The sequence below is a fragment of the Gymnogyps californianus genome, chromosome 8, assembly GCF_018139145.2.
Source record: "Gymnogyps californianus isolate 813 chromosome 8, ASM1813914v2, whole genome shotgun sequence".
Taxonomy (NCBI): Eukaryota; Metazoa; Chordata; class Aves; order Accipitriformes; family Cathartidae; genus Gymnogyps; species Gymnogyps californianus.
Genome location: NC_059478.1, coordinates 5,038,706 through 5,062,825, shown reverse-complemented (window position 1 = coordinate 5,062,825; position 24,120 = coordinate 5,038,706). Strand labels below are relative to the sequence as shown.

General features: G+C 53.8%; 1 protein-coding gene across 1 annotated transcript in view; it reads left to right on the top strand.

The window, feature by feature from the left end:
• ASTN1 (astrotactin 1) overlaps window positions 1-24,120 on the top strand; it is a 48,634-nt gene that overhangs the window by 3,721 nt on the left and 20,793 nt on the right. Inside the window, 6 exon segments of the mRNA XM_050900645.1 lie at window positions 17,447-17,634; window positions 20,720-21,113; window positions 21,947-22,093; window positions 22,548-22,655; window positions 23,775-23,897; window positions 23,900-23,923. Of these exon segments, the coding sequence (XP_050756602.1) occupies window positions 17,447-17,634; window positions 20,720-21,113; window positions 21,947-22,093; window positions 22,548-22,655; window positions 23,775-23,897; window positions 23,900-23,923 (984 nt within the window).

The following is a 24,120-nucleotide window of genomic DNA, read 5'->3' as shown; positions in this document are numbered from 1 at the left end:
GTGTGGCAGGGACTTTGATGGACTCCCCCCCCCCCCCCGTCCCCGAGCCAAGCTCTGCTGGGGTTCGCCTGTGCCAGTGGGGATGATGGGGAGCCGGGGGCTGTCTGCCAGACCTGGGGGTCTGCGGGGGGGCGGTGGGAAAGTCAGGCGGGGGGACTGGCATCCATCCCCTTCACACGTTTGCTTCTCCCCGCTGCGGGTAGCAGTGAGCTGCCGCTCGGCTGGGGGCTCGGGGGGAGTATGTGCTTGCTTTGGCTTGCCTTGATCCGCTGTCCCGCGGCTTTAGCTTTATATTTATCTTTAGCCAAGAAGGTGAGGCATTGCTTGCTGCTTGCTTTCTGTGCACCATTTTCGGGTCTCAGCCCCTCCACCCCTCGCAGCCATCCTGGTGCCAGAGGCGGGTGTGTCGAGTGCGTTGGTGCTCAGCCCTCCCAAACGCGGGGACCCCGTGGCTGCTCCCACATTCCTCCGAAAGCAGAGCGATAGTTTTTGGGATTATTACCCCTGGATTACGGCGAGGGGAGGTGCTTGGGCAGGACTTTCAGCTGCTTCGTAGCTCCCTTTGCTAACGAACGGAGCATGTTTTAATTGCGCTGGCCGCCTTCTTGTGCATGTGCTGCCTTGCTGCCCGCGTTTGCTCAGGAGCAGCTCGGCGCACGCGGTCCCCACGTGCGTCGCCTTTCGTGCTCGAACCCGTAAAAACCCACATGGTTTTATATGCATGTCCTCAAAGGGACTCCGACACCATCCCCCCGTTATGCTGCGGGGTTTTTTCCCACCTCCTGAGTTTTCGGGAAGCGGCGAGGGCGTGGGAGCAGGGATGGGGCTGCTCGCTGGTGTGCGCTGGGCTGCCTGCATTTAAAATCACCCAGTTTCATCCTGCTTTAAATCAAGGAAACCTCCACTTGAAATGGTCGCCTTTCATCTCGTTTTGTGTTTGTTGCATTAGTTGTATTTTTTCCTGAAGGGAGGCCTAGTCTCGCTGGTCAGTGGCTGTTAAGAAATGCTAATTAGCAGCTCGATATTCCCTGTCTGCTAACCTTCACACCCCCTTCTTCCTCGCTGCTTGGCTCGGCAGCATCCAGCCGCATTTGATATGTCATTAACTGGCTTCACACTCCTGCGGGCTGCTAATTTTTTTGGGCCCCATCCTTCGCAGATTATAAACCGGCAAGCGGGGTATTTATTAGCATCCTGGCTTCCCATGGCCCCTTGGGCTCGGCGGAGATTTGCAATGCAATTAAAAAACACGCAAAAGATGGTGTTTTTGACTCCTTCGCCTAAGTAATGCGCTAGATATTTGAAAAGCGAAGTCTTGAAATGCGGTTTTGTGCATAAAATGGATTTGGGGAACGAGAAAGCGGAGCCGATGGGTCGAACCCGTGCTTTCTGGGTGCCGGATAATTCAAGATCTTGAAACACCGGATGGTTTCTTGTGTCCTGTTTTTTTTTTTTCCCCTGAGAGTGGAGGAGCTGAAGGAGCTTTTTCTGCCTTGCTGGTTTCCAGCCCAGCTGCCGTGCTCTGAAACAGGGGCAGCGCAGCACCTCACCCCCCGACTTTCCCCGCTCCCCGTCGCCCTCACAGGAGCCTTGGCAGCAGAGGATGGGAGAAGGTTCTTAACTTCAATGACTTTAATAGATTATCATAAACTCAGGCCTTAATACAAGCTGTCATGATTTCAAATTATCTTACTTTTAAATTAAATAGATTCCTTTTTAAATACAAAATCAATTCTAATTTTTTAGCGGGGTGAGATTTTTCAAAGGCACGGATGAGTTGGGCATATTTAACTGCTCTTGAATACCTCCCCGAAATATCTAATAAATTTTTTTCGTTAAATCTCAGCTAAGCTCTTGGCTGTGCTGGTGGATGCTCTGGCCATGACTTCCTTCCCTGGGTTAATAATGGGATATAGCACGGGGGGTCGCGGGGATGCGAGATGGACCGCTGCGGGGATGCGGGCTGCCACTAATCAGGGTGACGGGCCACCGGCGTGCCTGCCCGCCCCGGCTCTCCTTCCAGGCTGCGTGGGGAGGCGGCGAGATGTGACACCCGTCGGCTCTCATCCGCGTCCCGCGTGTCTCCCTGCCACTGCAGACAGCGGGAGGTTATCCCTTTTTTTTTTTTTTTCCCCACTTCCACGTCAAGTGGGAAGAGCATCGCATTGGGTTTCGGTTGGGGTTGCTTGGCCCTGCTTCTCTCACCCGGGTCTGGGCGCCAGCGGCGGGTCCCAAAGCTGGTGGCACACGGGGCAGGTCTTTGGTCCTGGCTCTCCGTGGTAGGAAAGCGGGCCTCGGGGTGTTGTGGTGCTGGTCCCCAGTTCAACTTCATTTCCAAGGGAGGCAAGGGCACCCCAGTATCACCACTGGAGCTCCCCTTCCCCATCACGCGTCCCCTTCCCATGAGGCCGGGGCACGGCAGAGGGCTGCAGTGGGGCTGGTCCCACCGTGGGACCCACAGCATTGCTCCGGTGCGAACTTTGCACCTGGAAATAGGTGTAATGGTGAAATAATGGAGCAAATATTAAGAAATTCTTAAGTACCTAGAGAATAACCGAGTTAAATTATACCAGAGGAGTTCAATTGCCTTGCTTAGATTGATTGAATTACTAAATGAGCCTGACTAATGGAATGGAGTGGATATATCGGACTTTTACTCAAGATCCTGAAATAATTTCTCTAATAAGATTGTGAGCCATTAATTGAACTTGGCTTTGATCCTGGACACTGTCGCATGCACTGAAACCCGGTGGTATGATCTATGCTCCCACGTGCCCGGCCGAGGGGGCGGCCGCCGGCACCTCCCCGCCGGGTGGCTTGGAGGGCAGCCAGGGGCTTCGCCGGGGGGGTCCCAACGCACCCGCGTCAGGACCTGCGGTGGGGAAGGGATCCCAAAACACCTCATCTCAGCAGCCCTGCTGCCCACAGGCAAAACCCACCCTGGCAGTGGGATGCGCTTAATTCCCTTCTGCTGCCAGCAGCTGGTCGCCTGGCCGGGGTCCTAACCCCGGTTCCCATTGCCGTAGGGTGAATTTGAGATGGATGCTTTGGGGTTTACATCTCCTGCAAATGCAGGGGTGCCACCTTCTTCCTACATCCTCCTGGAGTGGTTGGTGCTGGTGGTGGACGTTGTCCGCAGCATCCAGAGCACTGCCGGCTGCCCAGTCCATGGTGTGAGATGCTTCCTTCCCCATCGTTTGCCTCCTCCTTTTTTTCTTCATCAAACCCAGCCCATTACTGAGACCTCAGTGCTGCTGCACCTCCTTCCCCCTCTGATGCTTTGGTGCTTGCTTTTCGCACTGCAGGTGTTCTCTTGGGTGCTGGCAGCAGAGGCCAGCGTGCCCCAAAGGGTGCCACCAACGCCTGGGGGCTTGCAGAGCTTCCAGCAAAGCAGAGAGGGACTTGTTGAGGGGATGCATCCTGCCCTGGACCTGTCCTGGAGCACCTTGTGGGACAGGACAGGCTCATCTAAGGGTTTGGTGCAAACCACTGGTGGGACCTTGCTCCTCTGCCCTTGCTCTTGGCCATGCAATGTAAACCTGACCTCTCCACTTCCTTTTTCCAGCTGAAGGATGGGGCCAGAGTGGGCGAGGTGAGCTGCTCAGAGCCACTGAAGCACTGAGCGCACCCCCATGCCTGGTCACACACCCTCCTCCAGGTGATGAAGCCCAGCACCAGCCTCAGCTACGAGCAGGCGCAGCCCTTAAAACCCAACAACCGGGGTGGAAAATGCTGCAGGGAAGTGGGCAGCATCCCTGGGAAGAGCACGGGGTCCTCCCATGGCCAAACCGGGGTGACCGAGGCTCAAGAGGGAGGCACAGGGTGCACATCCCCATCCTTATGGACACCTTGCCCCCATGCTGTGCCCTTCACCGACCCGCTCTCTTACTGGGAGCGGAGGTTTTGGTGGCACGGTGGATGTAGAGGGCCTCTTGTATGTTTTTTCTTAAGCAAGGAAAAAAAAAAAAGCAAGAAATAGGGATTTCGTCTCTGGGAACCCGTTGCCACAGCAACCGCGCATCCAGCTGGCTCCAGCGGCAGCGGGGCTGGGAGGGGATCTCGCTGACCCAGAAAGGAGCCAGGGGGAGCGGGCCGTGGGGCCGCTTGGCGTTTCACTGGTGGGTATCAGGGTCTGGCAGCGCCCGGCAGGGCGGGCAGGGGACCGGCACTCAGCTGAGGGGACTGCGGGGAGCCTGGCCCCTGGTTTCGGCTGGACATGCAGAGCGATGCTCCCGGCTCCTTTTAATCACTCCCAGCCTTAATTTCTCAGACTGCATCCTTGCAGAGACGCTCAGGCTCACTCCCTTTCCCACCCTGAGACCCGTCCCAGTTTTGGGGGCCCCGCTGCCCGTGCGGGCACCCCTCAAAGACCCCCAAAGCTTTGCAGGCATGTTTTACCCCCTGGAATTGGCTCTGGTCCCAGCGGTGGAGGGGACCCTTGGGCAGCCGCACGCCTCCCTGACACTGCTATCTCACCTCTGCTCTTCTCTCCCCGTGCCGGTGGCATTTGCTCCTGGGCCGCATCCAATTTCCTACCTTTTTATTTTGTATTTTATTTTTTTAATGGTTGCTTAGCCAGCTAAATGGAGGGTCTGAAATCATCTTTCTTGGAGTCTCGCTGCAGAGCAGTCCTTCAAATGAAGGAATTTTTACCTGGTGGGATTAAGGCAGCGTCTGGATGGTGACGGCTCTGTCATTTAAGACTGGTTGTCTTTTTACTTGCAAATTGTTGGGCTCTGGCTTCTCTGCAGCCAGCCTGGCTGTGGCTGGTGGCTCACCCCAAGCAGCAGTGCTCTGAAGGCTAGGGGATTTGTCTAGATAAGGGAAGATTTTTGATTGCCAGTTTCTGGCCGCCCTGCTACAGCTTAACGCTGAGAAAGTGCCTGGAGGAGAGCATCCTCCGCTCCTGTGGGCCGCGTTGGTATTTCTGATCCTGTTTTGCTGCCCTGCAGCTGGGGGATGCTCGGGATGGATGCTCACCCCGCGGCGCCAGCGCTGGGCTCTTTGGGGTCTGGTTTGGGATGTGGTCTAAGCTGACCCCACGCTTTGCTTTGCTGCGGGGTCTCGTTTGCCAGCGATGGGCGCAGGCAGGGGTCTGAGCCCGTCCCCTCCGCCGTGTCCTGTCTGCAGAGCCTGAGATCTGCAGGGGCTTTTTTCACTGTTTATAATTGAAGGCAGGGTGTAAAGGATCCTTGAGGGACCCTCTAGCTGGCGGTGGCACATCGGTCACAGAAGTTTGGGGTCTGCAGCCCCAATGCAAGAGGAGATGTGGTCCCTTTCCTGGCTGGCTCTGATGCATTTCAGTAATTAGGATGACTAACGAGCGTAGCAGAGCAAGCAGCTATGGGGGATGCAGAGAGCTGGCTTTGCTCCCGCAGGGAGCTGATCCAGCTGAAAACTAACCTGGTGGAGGAAATAAGTTGGAGAAGGGTTGGAGAAGGTGGCAGGAGATGTTAAGGAGACCCTGCCCGTGCCCTTGCTTGGACACATCAGTTCTGCTTGGCCCGGCGAGGGCTGTGTTGCCTCGGGAGTGCTCCCCGACTCGGGTCCGTGGTCCAAGCGAAGCCCTCTCCTGGCTGCCAGAGCCCTTTGGGATGGAGGTCTGCCTGACGGGCAGTGGAAACCAGGTACAAGCAGGAGAAACCAGGTACAGGCAGGGCCTTGACCTTGATTTTTGGGAGCGGCACCTCCTGTTCCTCTCTCCTGCACCCCTACCCTCCTCCCCTGCCAAAAAACCCGGCCGCATTGTCACCGTCACAACACAGTGGCTGCCTGGGAAAGCAGATATTAGCAACCCCGAAATATCCTGGGGACAGGCTCTTGTGTGATGGGAGACAGTTACCATGGAAACCTCCTTCAAATAAAAAAAAAAAAGAAAAAAACCCGAAATTTAAAGCAGCCCTTGTAGCTCAGAGGAACTGTAGACCTTATTATGGGTTTTGGCACCCCCTCTTTTTCTTTTATTTGTTCCAGCTAAAAGCTCCAGGAGACAAGGCAATTAATTTGAGCATCTCAAGGGGAGCGAGAGAGGGAGGGCACGGTGCTGGGAACCAGCTGCCGGGGCCGGTGGGCTCCCGGTACTTCCCAGTTCCACTGCCCCGCAGCCACCAAATGCCCTCCTGTAATGGGCTTTCTCCACCACAGAGGAAGAAGCAGGGTGTTTTTTTAGAAGAGGTGGCTTAAGGCTTAAAAACCCCCTTCCTAGTGCCGTCGCTGGAGGGTTTTGGGGGGTGGGTTGGTGCGAGTGAAGGGTTCAGGGTGCTGCAGGAGGAGTGAGGATATGGGAAACGACTGCAGGGCACAGCTCCAGCATGGGGGCGGGCAGCTCAGCGCAGGTCGGGGTGATTTGTCTTTACGCGTGTGGCATCAGGAGGTAGTGCCCTTTCTCCTGCCGGGAAGGGCAGCATTGTGGCAGAGGGGCTCGTGCGGGGATCGGACAAGCTGGCCGGCTTCAGTGGGCAAGGGGAGATGCCGGGGAGAGGAGACATCGCGCTCCCAAATTTTCTTGCCAGGGTCAACTTTGCAGCCGTGGCTGCAGGGTCCCGATGGGGCTAAGTCTGGCTCAGCGCAGACTTTAAATTGCTGCGGTGCTCTCAGCCTGTCCTCTCCCCTAATGATGTCCCCAGTGTCCGCAGCCGCTGGGAAATCTCCTGGAAACATCAGGTTTGGACTGGAGAGCCCGCCGTGCCTCCCACCACCCCGGGCCGGCCCTGAGCTCCACGGCGCGCTGCTTTCCCGGTGGCCATCGTGCCGGTGCAGAGCTGTTTTCCCATCCCAGAGCTGCATCTCCCCAGCCTTTCCTCTACTGCTCAGCCAGAAATAGCTGGGCTCTGGCTTTTGCCACTTCGGGAGAGCTCTGGAGAGGAGCAGCGACGGGACTTGAGAGCAGTTGCGCTGCCAAGGAGATGCTGGCTTTCTTGCTGGCAAAAGGGACAAGCCAGGGAGTTTGTCTTTGCAGACATGACACATGTGGCCTGGGAATTTGGGGGGAATTATGAATGTTTCCGCCAGCCCGTGAGCAGGGAGCTGTGGGGGTCTCGTCCCAGCTCACGCCAAGGTGCAGCTTTAGCAAGGCTGGGATGCGTGTCAGAGCATCCGCAAACAAGGCAGTGCGTGAAACGTCCTTCCAGGGAAAAATCAAACTCATTTTATTAGCTTTTCAGCAGGAGCTGCTCTCTTCCCGGGTGTGCGGTGCTCCTGGCACGCTCCGACCTGGTGGGCAGGAGAAATAGCGCAGCCCCCTCAGTGGATGGTGGAAACGCCTGTGAGCCAGGGACGGGAGCACATGGCATGCATCGAGTCCGCTTAGTCAACCTTGGAGCTGGGCTAGCTTCCACAGCTTTTTATTATCACGTTTTCCCCCTTTCTTGCTTGTCAAGTAAGGCACATCGCTGGTTAACGGCTGGAGGACTCAGCCTCGAGCTGCCCACTCCGAGCACCCCCCTGCAGTCCCCCCACACCGGCTGGCACAAAGTGGGGTGAAGGGGTGTCCCGCGGGCACTGGGGCTGGGGGCTGAACGAGGGATGCAGAGGTTCCCGGGATGGACGTGGTGCACATCTCCCTGTGGGACAGTGATGGCGTGGTCAGCCCGGGCTGGATCCAACCTCCTTGTAATTAAAGCTCAGCGCTGAGGAAGAAGGGCTTTTCACGTGCCGTGGGATGAAAGGCAGCATGCCTGTCAAACACAGCCGTGCCAGCAGCAGGAAAGTATCGGGGTGATGGAGGGAGGGCAGGAAAGGAAGGACCACGCGGTGGGAGGAGAGGTGCAATGGCAGGAGGTAGCAAATAACTGGAGGGACCGTGCGAAAGCCAAGGGGCGTTAGGAGCGGTGATGGCGAGTACTGGCAGAGCCACTCGCCGTGGGTGTGAGCCACAGCATCCCTGGTGGCTTCTTGAAGCTGCCATGCATGGAGCCCAGTAAACCACCCTTTGGAGCCAATCGCAGCAGCAATTAATGGCTGGTTTTGCACTGGGTGGCAGCATCCGTGTCCTGGGAATAGCACTGCAGGGGCCATGGCTATGTATTCAGTGGGTTTCTGGCCAAGGAAGGGAGGAGGTGGCAGGCTGGCTCGCAGAGCCCTGGTCTCGGCAACAGCCAGAGTCCGCCGGGTTAAAGCAAAGATGTGGCCGTAAATGCAGGAGTTTGCAGTTACCCAGTGCTCGGAGTCCGGCAGCGCTGTTCGCTCTCAAGATACCAAAAATGCAGCTCACTTCTCGCCTTGATTTAATTTTGTTTGCTTACAGAAATACTGCTTATTTGCTAAAATGGGATGCTGCTTCCCTTTGGGCAGGAGGAGCAAGAGGGAGCAGCCCCTCGCTCAGAAACCCCCCGGTCACGGGGGTGCTGTCCTGGCAGGGTTGACCCTCCGCACTCGGCTGGGCCGGAGCATCCCGGCTCCATCCCCTTTTTTCTGGCCATCTCAGATTTCATCACTGCACTAAGAAAATCAGTAGCTTTTCCTCCTTTTTTTTTTCCCCATGTGAACGCGAGGGAACTTTCTGCCCGTGGTTATGACATTGGGGTTTCCTTTTCCCTACCAACGGTGCAAGCCCTGCCTGAAAAGCCAAGCAGGTAAATACAGGCAGGGCCGTACTGCCGTGTGATCGCATTAAAGCTGATGGGTGCTGAAACCGAAGAGCGGCGTTACATAATTTGGACTGCAATGCAGAAGCGCTTGCTTAATTTTTAATTATCCAATTGCCGCACGTACGTAGCGCTCAACCTGGGAAGCGGGGTCGGCCCGTGGGCACGTGCGAGGGGGCTTGGCTGGCAAAGACGATGGGAAAGCCTTCCCTCGTGTTCCTGTTCCTCCCGGCACGGTAGGAAGAAATGTGTCCCCGTGGCACTGACACCCATGGCAGGAGCGGGGCTGAGCTGCGGCGGCTGGGAAGGATGCTCTGCAGCCGCCCCGGGGGATCGAGGGGTGTCCCATTGAGCAGTGGGAGAAGGGAAGCAGGTCTGCAAAGGTCTTTGAGGTTTCTCTGGGTCACAGTGTTAGATAAAAGGAAGACACCGTGGCTGCTTTGCATTCAGATTTCCTGGAGCTGCTGGTAGAAGAGCCCCGAGTGCCTCCTGGGGTGGGTTTGTTGGGATGCGGGAGAAACAGTGAAGGAGCTGTCGTAGACCTCAGCTGTGAAGCACCGTTTCTTCCCCTCCCTATTTCTCCCCCTCTTTCAAATCCCTGCTCTGCACTTTCTGTCCTTCCTACAAAGGCAGCCACCTCGGAGCAGCTTAGGCTTCAAAGTTCCCAAAATAACAAAGGTTAAAATAAATTAAAAAAAAAGAAAAAAAAAAAGAGTTGCTACAAGATAAATCAGTGCCCCACTTTCACCTGGTCTCGGACCTTCAAAGTGGCTGCAGAGAGCCCCCCATGGGCATCTCAACGCTTGGGGTCCCGTCTTCATCCTCCTGAAGTCACGGGAGATTAAGCAGCAGCCAGGATGAGGCCGCAGGTAATTGCATCCATTGAAAGCGGTGGGAGGTCCTGCTGCTTTTGCTGCCCGTGGGGGCAATCTGGAGATCTCTCACGGAGGAGAGGGTTGTGGTGGCTGCAGTGATGGGCAGGTCTGTGCGGGTGAGGTAGGTGTCCCCAGGGCTGTGTCCTGTGCCCACCAGCCCTGTCCCCTAGCCAGGCAGGTGGACAAACAGCTCCTCGCGGGGAGACTCCATGCTCAACGCGGTGCTTTGTGCCTTTGCTGGCTCCGCTGATTTATATAGATCATCAATATGACAATTATATACACCTGCAGATTTAATTACCTCCATTTTCGTCAGGCAGCGACAGATTTATGCCTCTATTCAGTTCCTGTAAATCTGAAACAAGCTTGACTAGACCCAAAAGTCGTCCCATTGATCACCACGCACTGGCTGGTCTCTGGCCCTCTTGACAAGCTCTTCTTTCAAGAGTGATAAATTCAAGATGCACAGTTAACTTTTTCCCCTTCTACATCTTTCTTCCTTCTTTTTTTTTCCTCCTTCTCCCCGTTAGCTTTCAAAGCCTCTCCACAAGCTTGAAAATGGAGCTTGAAATCAGGTAAGAGCTCCTAAGCGCCGAAGAGTTTATGACATTAGGCTGCAGTCGGCAGTAGCCCATGCCTGCCTTCTCCATCCTGGTATGGGGCCACTGGTGAGGATTCGTCCTGCCCCCAAGACCAGCATCGGTCCCTCCAGAGGAGGTGGGAGGAAGAGGAGGACCACTTCTTGATAAAACTTTTGGCCCCGCTGTTGGCAGAATAGCGGACAGGGTTATTTCGGTCCTGTTTCACCCCCTGGGAGGGCCACCTCATCCCTCCCATGTCCCAGAAGACCGGCAGGCCCTGGCTCTCCCTCCAGGAGATGAGAAACAAGTGGCCGTGCTCGTTTCCTGTGCCGAGCATGAGAACGCCAAAATAACTTCTAATTTGCCCGACCTCTTGGCCTCGGCGCAACGAGCACTTAAACAAATTAGTCTGCAGGAGCGGGCTGAAGTTTACCCTTGAAGTGAAGTCCATGTCATCGCTGTAATGCATCCCCCCCGCCTCCCCCGCCTGTCCCACCACCGCCGCTGCCTGACCTCGCCTGTACGATATGCTCCGGTGTCTTCCTAAGTGCCTGGCAGATGGGCTGGAGTGGCTGGCCATTACCTTCCCTGCCAGCCCGCGATGGATATAAATAGCCCTTCGCCTCCCCATGAAAATCGCTGGCTCGCTTGGAAAGCTGAAGGTAATCTTGGCAGGCGTCTTGGGTCTGTAGGGTCTGACGGCACGGAGGGCTGGGGTTTGGAGAGGGGGAGTTGCCGGCTGGGTGTTGAGAGGCTATATCTCAATGGGAGGGAGCTGCCTTGGGGTCTCATTCCCCTAGCGAGACAGTGCCTGGAGGAGCAGAGGGTCTCAGCTGATGCTGAAGTGACATGTGGATGCGGGATGCATCCTTGAAGGGTGGCTTGGGTAGCACCTAGCTGGCTTTGCAGCCACCCTCCATCCCCGAGACACTGGGCAGTGTGGGGGGCAGCGGGTTTGTGGTCCCTTGGCATCTCCAGCCATGGCAAGTAGCTGACAACTGGGGAAAAAAAAATGTTAAAAATGCAGCATATATAGCGTGGTCCATCTGTGCTGCAGGGATTTCTCGAGCTGGGCTTTGCCTCTGGGCTGTCTGACTCAATAGCTGCTGGTGGCTCTGTCTTCCCTGAATTCGGTTCCTTTCTCAGTGCTTTCATACTTCACGGTGGATGAAACAGAGCCTTTTGTTAGTTTTTACACGCCTAATTCTTGCAAAGTGAAAAGTAGTGAATAATCATTTGCCTTTCCCACTGCTCCACTGGCTTTGTGATTTTATAGGCTTTTAGCATGTCCCCGTTCAGTTGTTTGTTTTCCTTGCTGAGGAGTCCTAAAGCAGTTGGTTTTTCCTCTCTATAAAGCCGTTTGGGACATCTCATCTTCCTTGTACCCCTCCTCTGAACCTCCCAAGCTTTGCCTCCTCTGTTACGAGATGGCTGACCTGAATGCGGCTTGCAGGATTCGAGATCAGCTTGCTTTCACCAAAGTTGAATTTCACCTGCCCACTTCCTTGCCCACTTTCCTCCAGCACTTCGCAGCTTTAGCTTTGAGGAGACTAAATTTAGCATTGGTGACCAACTTTGTCATTCGCCTCCTCTTCCAGAACGTTTCTGAACAGCCGAGGTCCTGACAAAGATCTCTGTGGGGCTTCTTGGTAACCTCCTTTCATTGTGAAAACTAGCCTCCTACTCCTCCCCTGCCTGGTGGGCTTCAAGAAGACTTTTCCCTCTTATCCCAACCCCACTTCGGTGCTTTGGGAAACTTTGAGGGTGGATTTTGACAAGAACTCTTTGAAACGAGTCCATCAAACTGGATCACCCTTATCTAGTGGCTTACAGTGTTGAGCGACCCATATTTACCCACCCACCTACCGGTTCCTCTAACAAACTGTCCAGGGCAGAAGTACAATTTACTGGCCTGTAATTTCCGTGATGCACAAGAGCTTTTTTAAGAGATTGGGGTCTGCTCTGCCAAGTTTTGCTTCTCCGGTTGCTCACCCTTTCTGAGCGATAGCTGTTGTGTTGGTGGAGTTCAGCAGCTGTCCTCCTCCACTGCTTGTAGGTGAGCACCATCTGGGCTGAGGGGTTCGTGCTCTCCATCTCACTGATTTGCTGGGAGGTGATTTAGCCAGGGCGGTAGTTTTCCATGGCTGATTGGGAGCTTCTCCATCATTTGGGCTCTTTCCATGGAGACCTGGGTTTCCCTCTGGAAGAGATGATGTGATGGCATTGCTGGGTGGGATACCAACTACAGGTGTGGTCCTTTCTGGGGTTTATATATCAACCTTGCATCTTGTAGGTTGTTGTCACACGTTCTCTTTTATTTTGCTTTTGCTCACTGTTGTGGTGTGGGGCTTTGGGGGTTTTTTTACATGACCATGTCACCCGAGTGTTGGTCCAGGAGGAGGATTTGACTCTCTTCCCACATCTCCTCTGTAGTTCACGGTTACAGCAGATGGGACCAATCTAACAAAACAGGAGTGAAAAATCAAACACCAGCGACTATCCCAGTCTGCTCGTTGTTTTTCCCAGCTTCTGGTCAAAATTGACAAACGCGGTGGAAAAATAACCTCGGAGGGGATGTCGCACAGGTGTGGTTGGGCACATCCTTGGGTCCGCAGGGAAGAGCGGGGCAATGGGGCACGTCGCGTTGTAAGGTCAGCAGCTGCAGAGCAAACCCAGTCAACTCAGACCCGTTAATGATGAATCAGTGTCCTTCGCTCTGGAAATGGCCGCGCGGCACAATGTCACTCCCAGAGTGATGGAGGGTTTTGTTGTTAAAGAAAGGGACGAATTAGGGCTGTGGCATATTCAGGACAAAAATCCCAGTTCAAGGCTAAAGCATGGCTACAGCTTTGAAATGTAAGTCCTTGATGACCTTCCTAAAAGCAAAGGCACCCTGCGTTTCAAGGAGAAACCCGGTTAGCTGTCAGCCTTGGTATGACAGCTAGTAGCTTCACGTGTACCAGCCCCACATGCAGACGTCGTGGTGGGGTGATCTCTCTGACCTAGCCAGAGAATGGCTCCAGATACAGTGGGTGCCTTTTCCTCGAGCCTTTAGGTTCTCCCATGTCTATGGGTCCTTTGGAAATTTTGCCCAAGGTGCCCTCTCCCGTGAAGCAGGTTCCTAACAGATAAAGTGAGGTTTGTGTGTGCTGGTATGGAAAAGCTGGATTGTCTTGAAAAGGCAGAATGACCTACAGAATGAGCTGGTTTTCCTACCTGAGATTGGAGACAGGAAAAAAAAAATGCAAACAAAATATGGATAGTCAGTGATGAATGTGATTTTTTTTTAAACGGGCCCATAAAAACATGAATATTATCCCATGAAAGATGTGTCACTAAAACCTCGGGAGTAAAAACGAGTTAAATATCAGGATATGCGTTTTGACATCTGAATTGATAGGAATCAAGGCCTGAGGTCCCAGCAGAGAGTGCGAGCAGCTCATGGTGGGAAGGTCTCCTGAGTTACTTCAGACACTGAAGACTCTTGGAGGAGTGCAAGGCCAGGGCTTGCTTTAGCTGAGTTAGAGCCCTTTAAAGGATGTGCAAGGTTTAGACACGGAGCCAAAGCCTTAGCTAATGGGGAACTTAAATAAAAACACAGTCAGGTTCCGGATGGAAAATAAGCCAGGTTTAAATGTTAACGAGGAAATATAAGTCCAAGTCAAAATCTGCGCTCTGCTGTATGAAATGAGTCTGCAGAGACTGGCATTATGGCAGAGTTCATTTGACTAATAGGAGGCGTCTAGTAGTGCAAAATGCTTCCAAATGGAAAGGAAATTGTTTTGCCGGGTTTTTTTCATCAAAATGCTGGTGTGCATTTTTAAGGAGAGTTGCTTTCTTTGTGTGCCACGATGCTGGGTCTCGGTGGGGGGATGAAGACGTGGGAATGGGTCCGTGTCAGTGTTGGGTCAGGGGCCACGGTTTCGACGTTGCACCAGCTCAGGTGCAGAGTTGGGCTGCGACAGAGGTGTTGCCTCCCAAAATGGGGAGATGCCGAAGTGTTGCCTCCAGAAGGACTGGGTTTGCTTTGGGTGGGATGGCTGGCCTTAGGGAAATGAGATTATTTGGGATGATCAATAATGAAGCAGGTATAAATCCACCCGCCTCCAGCAACTTCATCTGGACTTTCGTCCTCTCCTCAGTTTGCTCCTCTACAACCTTTCCTTCCCACCTCCCTCCCCTTGCAGATGGTCTGGGAGGGGAGCAGTCATGCCTGTTACATTGAAAGCATCAGCCGGAGTCTTTGGAGGCTGCTGCTCCTGTAGATATGAAGGACCTGGGCCACGTTTGATACGAGGTGAATGCGGCACAGCCTAATTAGTGGTCTCCTACTGTTATTAACCCCTGACTCAGGCAGGCTATTTTTTAACAGAGGTGGAAGAAGTTAATACTAGTGCTAATGGCTTCATATCCAAGGCCTTAATGAAAGTCATGCAGGGACCAGGCCTATCATCAATATCTTTCAAACTTTGAACTTGAAATTATCCTCTCCCCCCTGCCTTTTTTTTTTTTTGGCTTTCTGCCCACTTTCCCACCTCCTCTGGGGTCTCCTGGCCCCGCCGTATGAGCTGGATGGCAGGGTTGGCACCTGCCAGCCCCATGGCAGAGCTGAGCCCCTACAGCAACCAGATAAATGACGCCAGTTGGCTACATGGGTCACTGTAGCATCTCCCACCAAGTGATGAGACGTCTGCTTGGAGAGCAAGACAAAGATAGAAGTGGAATGCATTGGACTGGGAGAAGAGAGAGCAAAGAGATGCTGTGTTAGGGAGGAAGCTTAGTCTTGGTCTTGGTATTGGTATTCGTCTTGTCTTGGTCTTGGTCTTGCTCGAACAAAACTCCAGGAGAACTTCACGGGCGCAGGAAAGCATTTATATGTATCATTTTTTCACGTAGAAATGGAGTGGGATGATAGGGGCAGCTGGTGTGTTGCTTATACCCTCGAGGAGAGGAGGAAGAGGAGGTCCAAGGTTGAAGCTCACTCATCCAGGCACTGCCTCAAGAGCCTTTGCCTAGGGCAGGAGCAGAGATGGTGGAGCAGCCTTGTCCTGCGGAGTGATGGAGGGGCCATAGCCTGCCGGTTTGGGGTGATGGTGGTTGATTTCTGGGATGTTTTCCTCTGTTTCTAGTGCTTCTGGCTTGTGTGTGTGATGCAGCTGCAGGGTCGTGTCATGATGTCTGGTGGGAGAGGGTAACGCTCTCAGGCTCTGTGGCTGGATTGTGCTCTTTTAAAACAAGAATCCATTTTTTATTGAAATACATTTTTCTTTTTAAAAATAAGCCTGTTTAAATAAATTTGAAATTATGACAACCTATTTCAAGGCTTAAATTTACTATAATCTATTAATCATTTAAATAACTTCCATCAAGGAGTCCTCCTCAAATATTAATGAGCTGAAGGGTGATGCTTTTTCAATGATATGTCAGATCAGGGGGAAAACATCTTTAACTCTAGCTTTCTAAATGTCACAATGTCATATACTTAGTATCTATTATTTTCACTCTTTACAATGGAGCAAATGCTGGTATTTACATTTTTCCAAATGTCAGTACATTGAGTTCCTGTTGTGCATAAAGCTCTTGCCTTAATTACTCCTAATTTCACGTTAGCAGGCAGGTGCAGGGAGAATATTTTCTTCCATTTGAGCTGGTTCATTTGAAGTTGAGAAGCTGTGGGGAGTTGGGGAAGCAGGAAACCTTGTTTTCCCCTTTCAGCCCATGAATAAAGACCAGGTGGGAGAGGAGATCTGCTTTTTCAAACCCTCCCAGCTCCCAGGACCTGCTTTTCAAAGGGGATCTGTGTGCCTAAACACGCAGCTCAGCGATTAGAGGGAATTTCAAAAGTGCTTCTGGCTTCCTAGATGCTTTAACTCCTCTTGGTTTTGCTTCCCGGTGGCATCGAGGAGAGCTCAGCATCTCTCTGCTTGGGACACTTGAAGTGCACTGATTACTGCCAGAAATATGGCCCGTGCTGAGCAGAAACAATCTGCCAATTCGCTCGCTGCGGCTAATGTTTCTTTTGATTAATCAAATCAGTTTGGGAGGATGAACCTGGTTCCTGATGCAGATTTTTCCCCCCCTCCCCGGTAGCTAGCTCACTTAAGGCAGCCTAATGAAATTAATTAACAGTAAATTTAAAATGTTGTTTTTCAGCACTGTAATTGAATTCCAGTTTTCATTTGAAGGCAGCATGAAACAAGCAAAATAAAGATGACGATTTGCAATGCCAGCCGGGCTCTTTCCCATTGCCATCAAAACGCACGGCTACAAATGGGATGGAGCGGACGGGTCTGGCTGGACCGTTCCCACGGGGCAGAGACAGGAGGGAAAGCTGTGCCTCGCTGGGAAGCTCATCATGTTTTTAACAGTCATTCCAACAAATGCAACTGAAGCTTATATTTTCAGGAAAAATAACTGACGGGCAAATGGCAGGCTCGAGCTGATGGCTGAGATCAGGGTGATCTGAGATGGTGATCAAGGTGATCTGGTCTGAGATGGAGGTGGTGTTAAAAACAGCGCCTGTCTCTCCTAGGGATGTGCTGGTGTCACCCTCCCTTTTGCTAAGACCCAGCCATAGGATGTCCCTGAAATTTTGGAGTCAGCCAGGTGAATTTGGTTTGATTCGGCATTTAGTGTCCTGCAGCACATGTCGCGTCCCTGTCCTCAGCTGCTCCTCCTGCTTGGGTGTCCTCTGCTGCCGTCACTCCTCAGCCCAGCTCTGTCCATCTGTCCCACTGCCCCCGAACCCTGAAGTTAAAGGTACTTAGGGAAAGTCAGGGTGTTTGGGCAGAAGGTGCAGGTATGTCTGCAGATCTCAGGGCTGAGTCCTGTGCGGGGAGCTGTAAAAAATGGTTGAAGACTGAAAATCTCTGAATGCACCTCAATCAGAGCCAGAGCTGCAGGTGCGCTCGCAGCCACGTGGATGTTTCTCCGTTCACAAAGGATGGGAAATATTTTCTGTCCGCAATAATTTGTGACATGGTCCCAATGATCCCATTAGTGCTGCTGAGAAGTTGTCCTATATCCTCTGCTCCCCACGGCTGGAGCTGTGTTTAACATGAAGCACATGGATGAAACCCGTCCAAATTAGGGCTGGAAGGATGCTGCCAGGCTCCCTGGCTCTGACCCCAAGATACTGTCAGTAAGTGTTCTGTCCCTACACCACATCTGGATTTTTGGAGAGGCCCACATCTGGATTTTACCCAGAAATCCGGATCATTTTACTCTGCTTTAACCCTTCAGGTTGTGGGTTGTCTAGGGGCAGCCATGGTGCTGGCAGGAGGTGACCAGAGGGAGCCTGCTGTGTGTGTCCCTTGGTCTTTCCACCCATTCTTTGGGAAGAGATGAATGTCCCCCATCACCCCTCTCCTCCACGTTTCCCGCGTGACCGGCTTTGCTTTTGCAGAGATCTCGGGCAACACAGACGACATCCCACTGGTACGCTGGCGGCAGCAGTGGCTGGAGAACGGCACGTTGCTCTTCCACATCCACCACCAAGACGGGGCCCCCAACCTGCCTGGCTTCGACCCCACGGATGAGCCCCAGACCGAGTCGGCAGAGGAGGAGCTGAGGATCCTCCACATCTCCGTCATGGTACGTGATGGGAAGGCAGTCCCCGTTTAGGTGTACAGAAGCCTGTAGAAAATATAGGGGCTTTTGAAAAGCCATATATTTCCCCATCTGGCCCCAGTTGCCCTAGGATGGGGAACTGAGCCCACCTTCGGGGGCTGGTTAAGATGCCCTGGGCACCTCTCCGAACGATGCTGCACACAGGGTGCTTTAACATCGGGCTGCTTTAAACCTCTCCCTGAGTTTGCATCGCTTTGCAAATATGTTTGCAGGGGTGCCTTTATCCCCAGAGGGTGCTGGGCTTTGCAGGTCTCAACCACCTTAACCCGGGGTTAATTCACATTGACTTTGTCAGGAGCCCTTTGCCCGGTGGATGGTGCCCAGCACCCGCTGCTCCGGCACGTGGCGGGTGTCACGGTGCCACCGGGCACTGTCACCGCCACTTTTATCAGCGTGGCAGTCCCATGGCCGTGGTTTCACAGTGTGCAGTAAGCGAGAGCATCCCATGCGTGGAGGCTGCACAGCTCTCCTCCTCCCCTGAGATACATGGGGACGAGGTTTTGATGGCAGAGAAAGGAGGGAGAGACAGAGATCTGTGTGTTGGAGGTGGATCTGTGGTTTGTTGGTTGGTTTTTTTTGTTATGTTGGAAAAAATTTGAAGAATCCGACAATTTTTGTGCCACTGGAAGATAATTAGCCGGAGACAATGTGTTGCCGAGGCTGCAAACAGGCTGTTTAATGGTGCCTACCCTAATGAGAGTGTCAATAGCTCTTCCAGATTGCAGCCCCAGGCCAGGTTTCTCCTCCATCATTTGTGCTTGATTAGTCTCGAGGAAAAAAAATAATCACTGGCAAAGCCACCCCTAAAACCATTTTGCACCTTTATCTTTTTTTTATTGTCCGTTCCGAGTTGCTCCTGAGAGGGTGCATCACCTCGGGAGAGGCTGGCCCCGCTCTGCCACCGTGGTCTTGGTCTTCTTGGGTACCGCGGAATCCCAAGATCAAGACGGGAGTGCCTGAAACAAGGCTTATTATCAAGCTGATGAAAAGGACGTCTGCAACTCATTGTTCTCGTACCAAAATGTGTAAATACAGATTGAACTCTCCTTCTCCCCTTTTTTCCCCATCACTCTCAGCTCCGCTCCAGCGACATCCTTACGCCCTGACAAACAGAGGTTGGCTTTTGTGCCAGGAGTCGGGATCACGTGGAGTTCTCAAGGCTGATTTTCTTTCTTTCCTGTGTGGTTGCCAAGAGAAGAAGTGTGAGCGAGGGGCTGTATCCATTGTGACAGCGGTCCGCACGTGGACTGTGCGAGAAGTGCTTCTGTGCCTGTCCAGTGCAGGGCTCCTCTCGCAGCCGTCATACGAGTGCTGGGAGCGGGGGGGGAGGATGGGGATGAAGGCAGAATGGGATTTCTGTGCTCCTGTGGAGAGGAACCGGGGGTCTGAGGTGGTGCCCTGACCCCCCTCCAACGAGCAGTGGGTGGGGGGGACTCCAGTGCTGGTTTTCATCCTCCCTTCGGAGCCTCTTGAGATCTCAAGTGGCCACAGACTGCTTTTCCTCAGGGATATTTTGAGCTTTCAGACTATCAGGGCAGAAGAAATTCAGTTTCAATTAAATAACAGGTCTTTTTTGAGAACCCACAGCCGCAGTCCTAAACAAATGGGCATCCACCTGACTTGAGCTCCAGCTTGGTCTCCCTTGTTTACCAGCACAGGCGTATGGCAGTGCTCTCTGGTGTTTGGGGGATTTAATGTGCATGCAGAGGGCAGCAAAGGAAAGCCAGGAATGCCCTGGTATTACTCCCACCTGCTTGTCACCCCTTGCAGGTGGACCCTTCCCCAGGGTGATGGAGAGCCATGACATGGGAGGCCATCTCCAGTGGGGATGGGGATAGCCCTCACTTATTTATGGATCAGAGGAACTCAAAGGGATTTGAACATGACAGAGAATTGGGCCCTGACTTTACCACTAAAAAACTCAGTATGAGCACGGCCAGGCATAAATCCAGTGCCAGTTTTCGGCCCCAGCGAGAGATTTCCCGTCCTTCTGGCTGCAGGCTCCTGGCCGGAGAGACGCCGTGTGCCAGCCAGCCCTCCCTCCTCTGCCGGACTGCTTGTCTCCTTAATCACTGGAGTTTCTTTGTTTTTTCTTTCTTTTTTTTTAAAGAAAGTTTGGAAGTAGGCTGGGAGGGTGCATCGCAGCTCCATTATCCTGGGAATGAAAGAGGGTTAAACCGTAACGGCCATTAGAGCTCCTTCTCCAGCTGCCTCTCCCGCTTCTCATTCAATAATTCCCTTAATGTTTTATCCTAATGGAGCAGGTTATTACTATTATTTTATTTCCTCAAGATCACCTATTGCATAGAAAAAAGGAGGGGGACCGGAGCCGCGGATGGACATGGAGCTCTTAGCTGGCTCCGCGCGCTTTTTATTATTATTATTATTATTATTATTATTGGCAGACTGGGTGTAAAGGCTCAGCTTGGGCTTTCATCTTGCCGCCTCTACCTGTGTGCAGTGACGATGCCTCCACAGGAGGCTGACCTTGGGGACGGTGGTGAGGTGGCAGGGCTGGGTGCAGTTTTGGGATCCATCCCTGCGGGGCAGGAGCTCTTCCCCCCAGGTGCTCCCCAAACAACGCTTCAGTCATCCGGCTGTCTCGAGCCTTGATCTCCTTTAATCTGTGCTGCAATTTCTGCAGGATACCCTGGGAAAATCTCCCAAGATTGAGAGTGACAGCACTGAAACCGGTTGGAAATGGGTCAGAAAAAGTTGCCTGTAGGAGCATTTGCCTGGAATAAATCTGATCTCTGCTTTCAAAGATGTGTTGCAGGAGAGTGAAACAAAACACGCTCTGCTTTAAATGCTGCTTTTTCATGCCTCAGTGGTGACTTCAAAGCCGGTCCAGCTCGAGGCAGACTTCAGCTGGGAGCGCTTGGCCAACGCTGGGCGCTCTCTGTGCCAGCACCCTCTTATCGGCACGACCGGGCTCCTCTCGCCGTTGCCTTCGCTTTGGCCACCCCGGAGCATCCCCGGGGCGTTTGCATCCCCAGGGGATGGCTGGCTCTGGTCCCCGGCTGAGCCCTGCTTGCGTTTGTGCCCGCAGGGAGGGATGATCGCCCTGCTGCTGTCCGTCCTCTGCCTGGTGATGATCCTCTACACCCGCCGGCGGTGGTGCAAGCGGCGCCGGGTGCCGCAGCCCCAGAAGAGTGCCAGTGCTGAGGCGGCCAACGAGATCCACTACATCCCCTCGGTGCTGATCGGGGGCCACGGGCGGGAGAGCCTGCGCAACGCCCGTGTGCAGGGCCACAACTCCAGCGGGACGCTCAGCATCCGCGAGACCCCCATCCTGGACGGCTACGAGTACGACATCACCGACCTGCGGCACCACCTCCAGCGCGAGTGCATGAACGGCGGGGAGGACTTCGCCAGCCAGGTCACCCGCACCCTGGACTCGCTGCAAGGCTGCAATGAGAAGACCAGCATGGACCTCACGCCAGGTGGGGATGGGACGGGGGACATGGGCTGAGCTGGGTCCTTTCCAACTCGTCTTCTCTCCATCGTTCCATACGCATGTTTTCCCTCGAGCATTTTCGCTGTTTTTCTGGGTTTTTGTTGCATGCGAGATGTTGGTGGCACTCTGAAGGTGCTTCCATTGCTCAGAGACCTTGCAGCCAGTTGAGAGCCGTCCCTGCTGAATGGGACGTGGCTGGGACAACGCAGGGTGGAGCTTTGAGGGGAAGGGCTGTGATTCCCGTGGCCTGATGGAGAACCAGAGTGGTGTCCCCTCCGAGCTACTCCATGGTGACCCCCAAAATTCCCTTCTATGTCCCAGGATTTCTGGTGTCTTCTTCAGCTGAGGTTTTTAGTAGTAAAATTATACTTGCCATGAGTATGATTCAGAGTTAACGCTGTCTTCTGATCACCAGCAGGGATTCTTTGAGGCTTGTAACACACTTGCTCATTGGCCATATTACCAACTGAGCCATCGAACTGGAGCCTTCTCAACTGAGACATCGTTTGGGAAGACCATGGTGTGTTTCCTAAAGCTCTCCAGGGGTTTTCTTTACAGACCTGGATATGCAGAAGTGCCCTGAGAGGCTGAATGTTAAATCTCAGCTTTTGGCTAGCTTGGTGGAGGTGCCAGTCCCCTTCAGGCTTTGAGGAGCTTGTGAGGGTGCATTGGGGGCAGCTCGGCCCATTGGCCGCGGCACCCTCGTCGCCTCATGCAGATGCTGGAGATGGATCCAAGGAAATCTCTCTCCTTCTCACCTCCCTCCTTTTTTTAAATCTTTATCCCTGAAAGATTTTGCCTTCAATTCTTCCTGCTCAGGGAGCGATAACGCCAAACTGTCCCTGATGAACAAGTACAAGGACAACATCATTGCCACCAGCCCCGTGGACTCGAACCACCAGCAGGCCACGTTGCTGTCCCACACCTCCAGCAGCCAGCGCAAGCGCATCAACAACAAAGCGCGAGGTAGGGCGGTCCCCGGGGTGGATGGGGTGCTCTGGGCTTCCACCCACCCATGCTCCAGCAACTCACCCTCATGGAGAAACAGGGCCAGTGTTGGGCGAGAGCATGGAAAGGAGGGTTTGGGTGGGGGGAAGCAGAAAAAGTGTCTGCAAGGATGCAAATGATGTTGGGTTGGTTGGTTGCAAAGATGCAGAGGGTGTTGGCCACGTTTTAACATGTTGGCCATGTTTTATGATACCGCACGGCTACAGGGAGAAGTTGCAAGGTAATGGGAGCCGTGGCAGGGGGCATGGCTGTGCGTGGTGGGAAGGGGAGAAGATGCTGTCCCTGCTGTGCCCGGCAGGCAGGGCTCCTGGTCTTCAAGGCAAGGCTTGCCCTGAAGAGGTGATGTAGGATGCGGCGACTTGGGGTGGCACGGTGCCAGCCCCACCGTGACCACGCTTGGTGTCCCATGCAGCCGGCTCAGCGTTTCTCAACCCCGAGGGGGACTCGGGGACGGAGGTGGACACCGATCCCCAGCTGACCTTCTACACGGACCCCTCAAGGAGCCGGAGGCGCAGCCGAGGTGGGTGCTGGCACGGAGGTGGGCGGTGAGCCGTGGCCACTCTTGCCTTGTTTGCCGTCGCCTCTCCGGGTTCTGAGACTTTCCATCAGCAAAAGATGGAAACTCAGGCGCAATCCAGGCTGCTGCGGGCAGGTACCGGTCCCTGCTCCTGCAGCGAGCTGCCACTGTTCTCCGGTGGAGTTTCTCAGCGGAGGATGAAATATATTCTGATTTTTTGCTGGAGGCTTCTGCCGAGCTCTGGTGTGTATTAATGAGTGACATGCTTCAAAGGCTGGCCCGTGAGCTCCCGTGCCACCGCTCAGCACGGTGCTGCTGCGGGTTTGCTCTGGCACTGTGCACATACGAGCTGTATGTGCAGCAGAGGATGGGGACAGGCTTGGTCCCCAGGAAGGAGTCTCGCCCCACTGCCATGCACCATCCCTTTGGGAGGTTTTCTCTTCCAGCGGGGAGAGTTTGTGTCTGTTTTCCCTCGTTGAGCCTTGTTTGCTGGATGGTGCCTTGTTTTTCTGGGAGTGGTGGGACTGGGAGCCATCTCCTTCAGTCCCAGGGCCCGTGCTAGGTGCTGGGAGGCTGGTTCAGGCTTTGTCTCTGCAGGGGATAGCTCAGCCCCCAGCCATCTTTTTCTGTTCAACTTCTTCAGCTGAGAGATTAAAAGTCGAAGACCTGCATGCCCTGAGCAGTCAGGGCTCTCCGGTGCCTTTTCAAAGACATCCAGGAGGCTGTTGTCATGGCAAAATTAACCTGAGAGAAGTGCCGAGAAGGAGGGGGGGAAAAAAAAAAAAGAGATATTGCATTTACCTTTCTTCTCCTCAAAATCTCTGCTCTGCTTTAAAGTCCTGCTGCTGCAAAGGTCTGGGCGTGCTGTGGTGCAGGGGTGTGGGAAAACCTGGGCTGCGGGGGCTCGGGGAGACCCCGGCTGCAGCAAGCGGGGAGGGAGGGCCCCGTGGCAAAGACTGCTTCATGCTCTTGAAAATCCAAAGTGACTCCGCTTGATTGGATTGATGCTGGTTTTCCAGCAGGCTGGGCAGGGCCTCTGCACTCCGAGATCCCCTGGCTGCACCCTGAGATTTTCCTGGGTGCCCCAGGTCTCAGGTTTGACTGGGCTTTTCTGTTTTGCAGTGGGGTCCCCCCGGAGCCCTGTGAATAAGACCACGCTGACCCTCATCAGCGTGACGAGCTGCGTCATCAGCCTGGTGTGCTCTTCCCACATGAGCTGCCCCCTTGTCGTCAAGATCACCCTCCACGTCCTGAGCACCTCATCGCTGACGGTGAGCCCCCCACGATCTTACCCACTCCCTCCTGCCCCATTCTGTAAGCTGTCATGGAGGGGAGGAGGGAATGATGGAGAGGACAGATGCAGGATGGGTGCAGGATGGAGGGGACAGGCACGGGATAGAGGGTACCAGTGTGGGACAGAGGGGATGGGCATGGGATGGAGGGGATGGGCACAGGACAAGAGGGGATG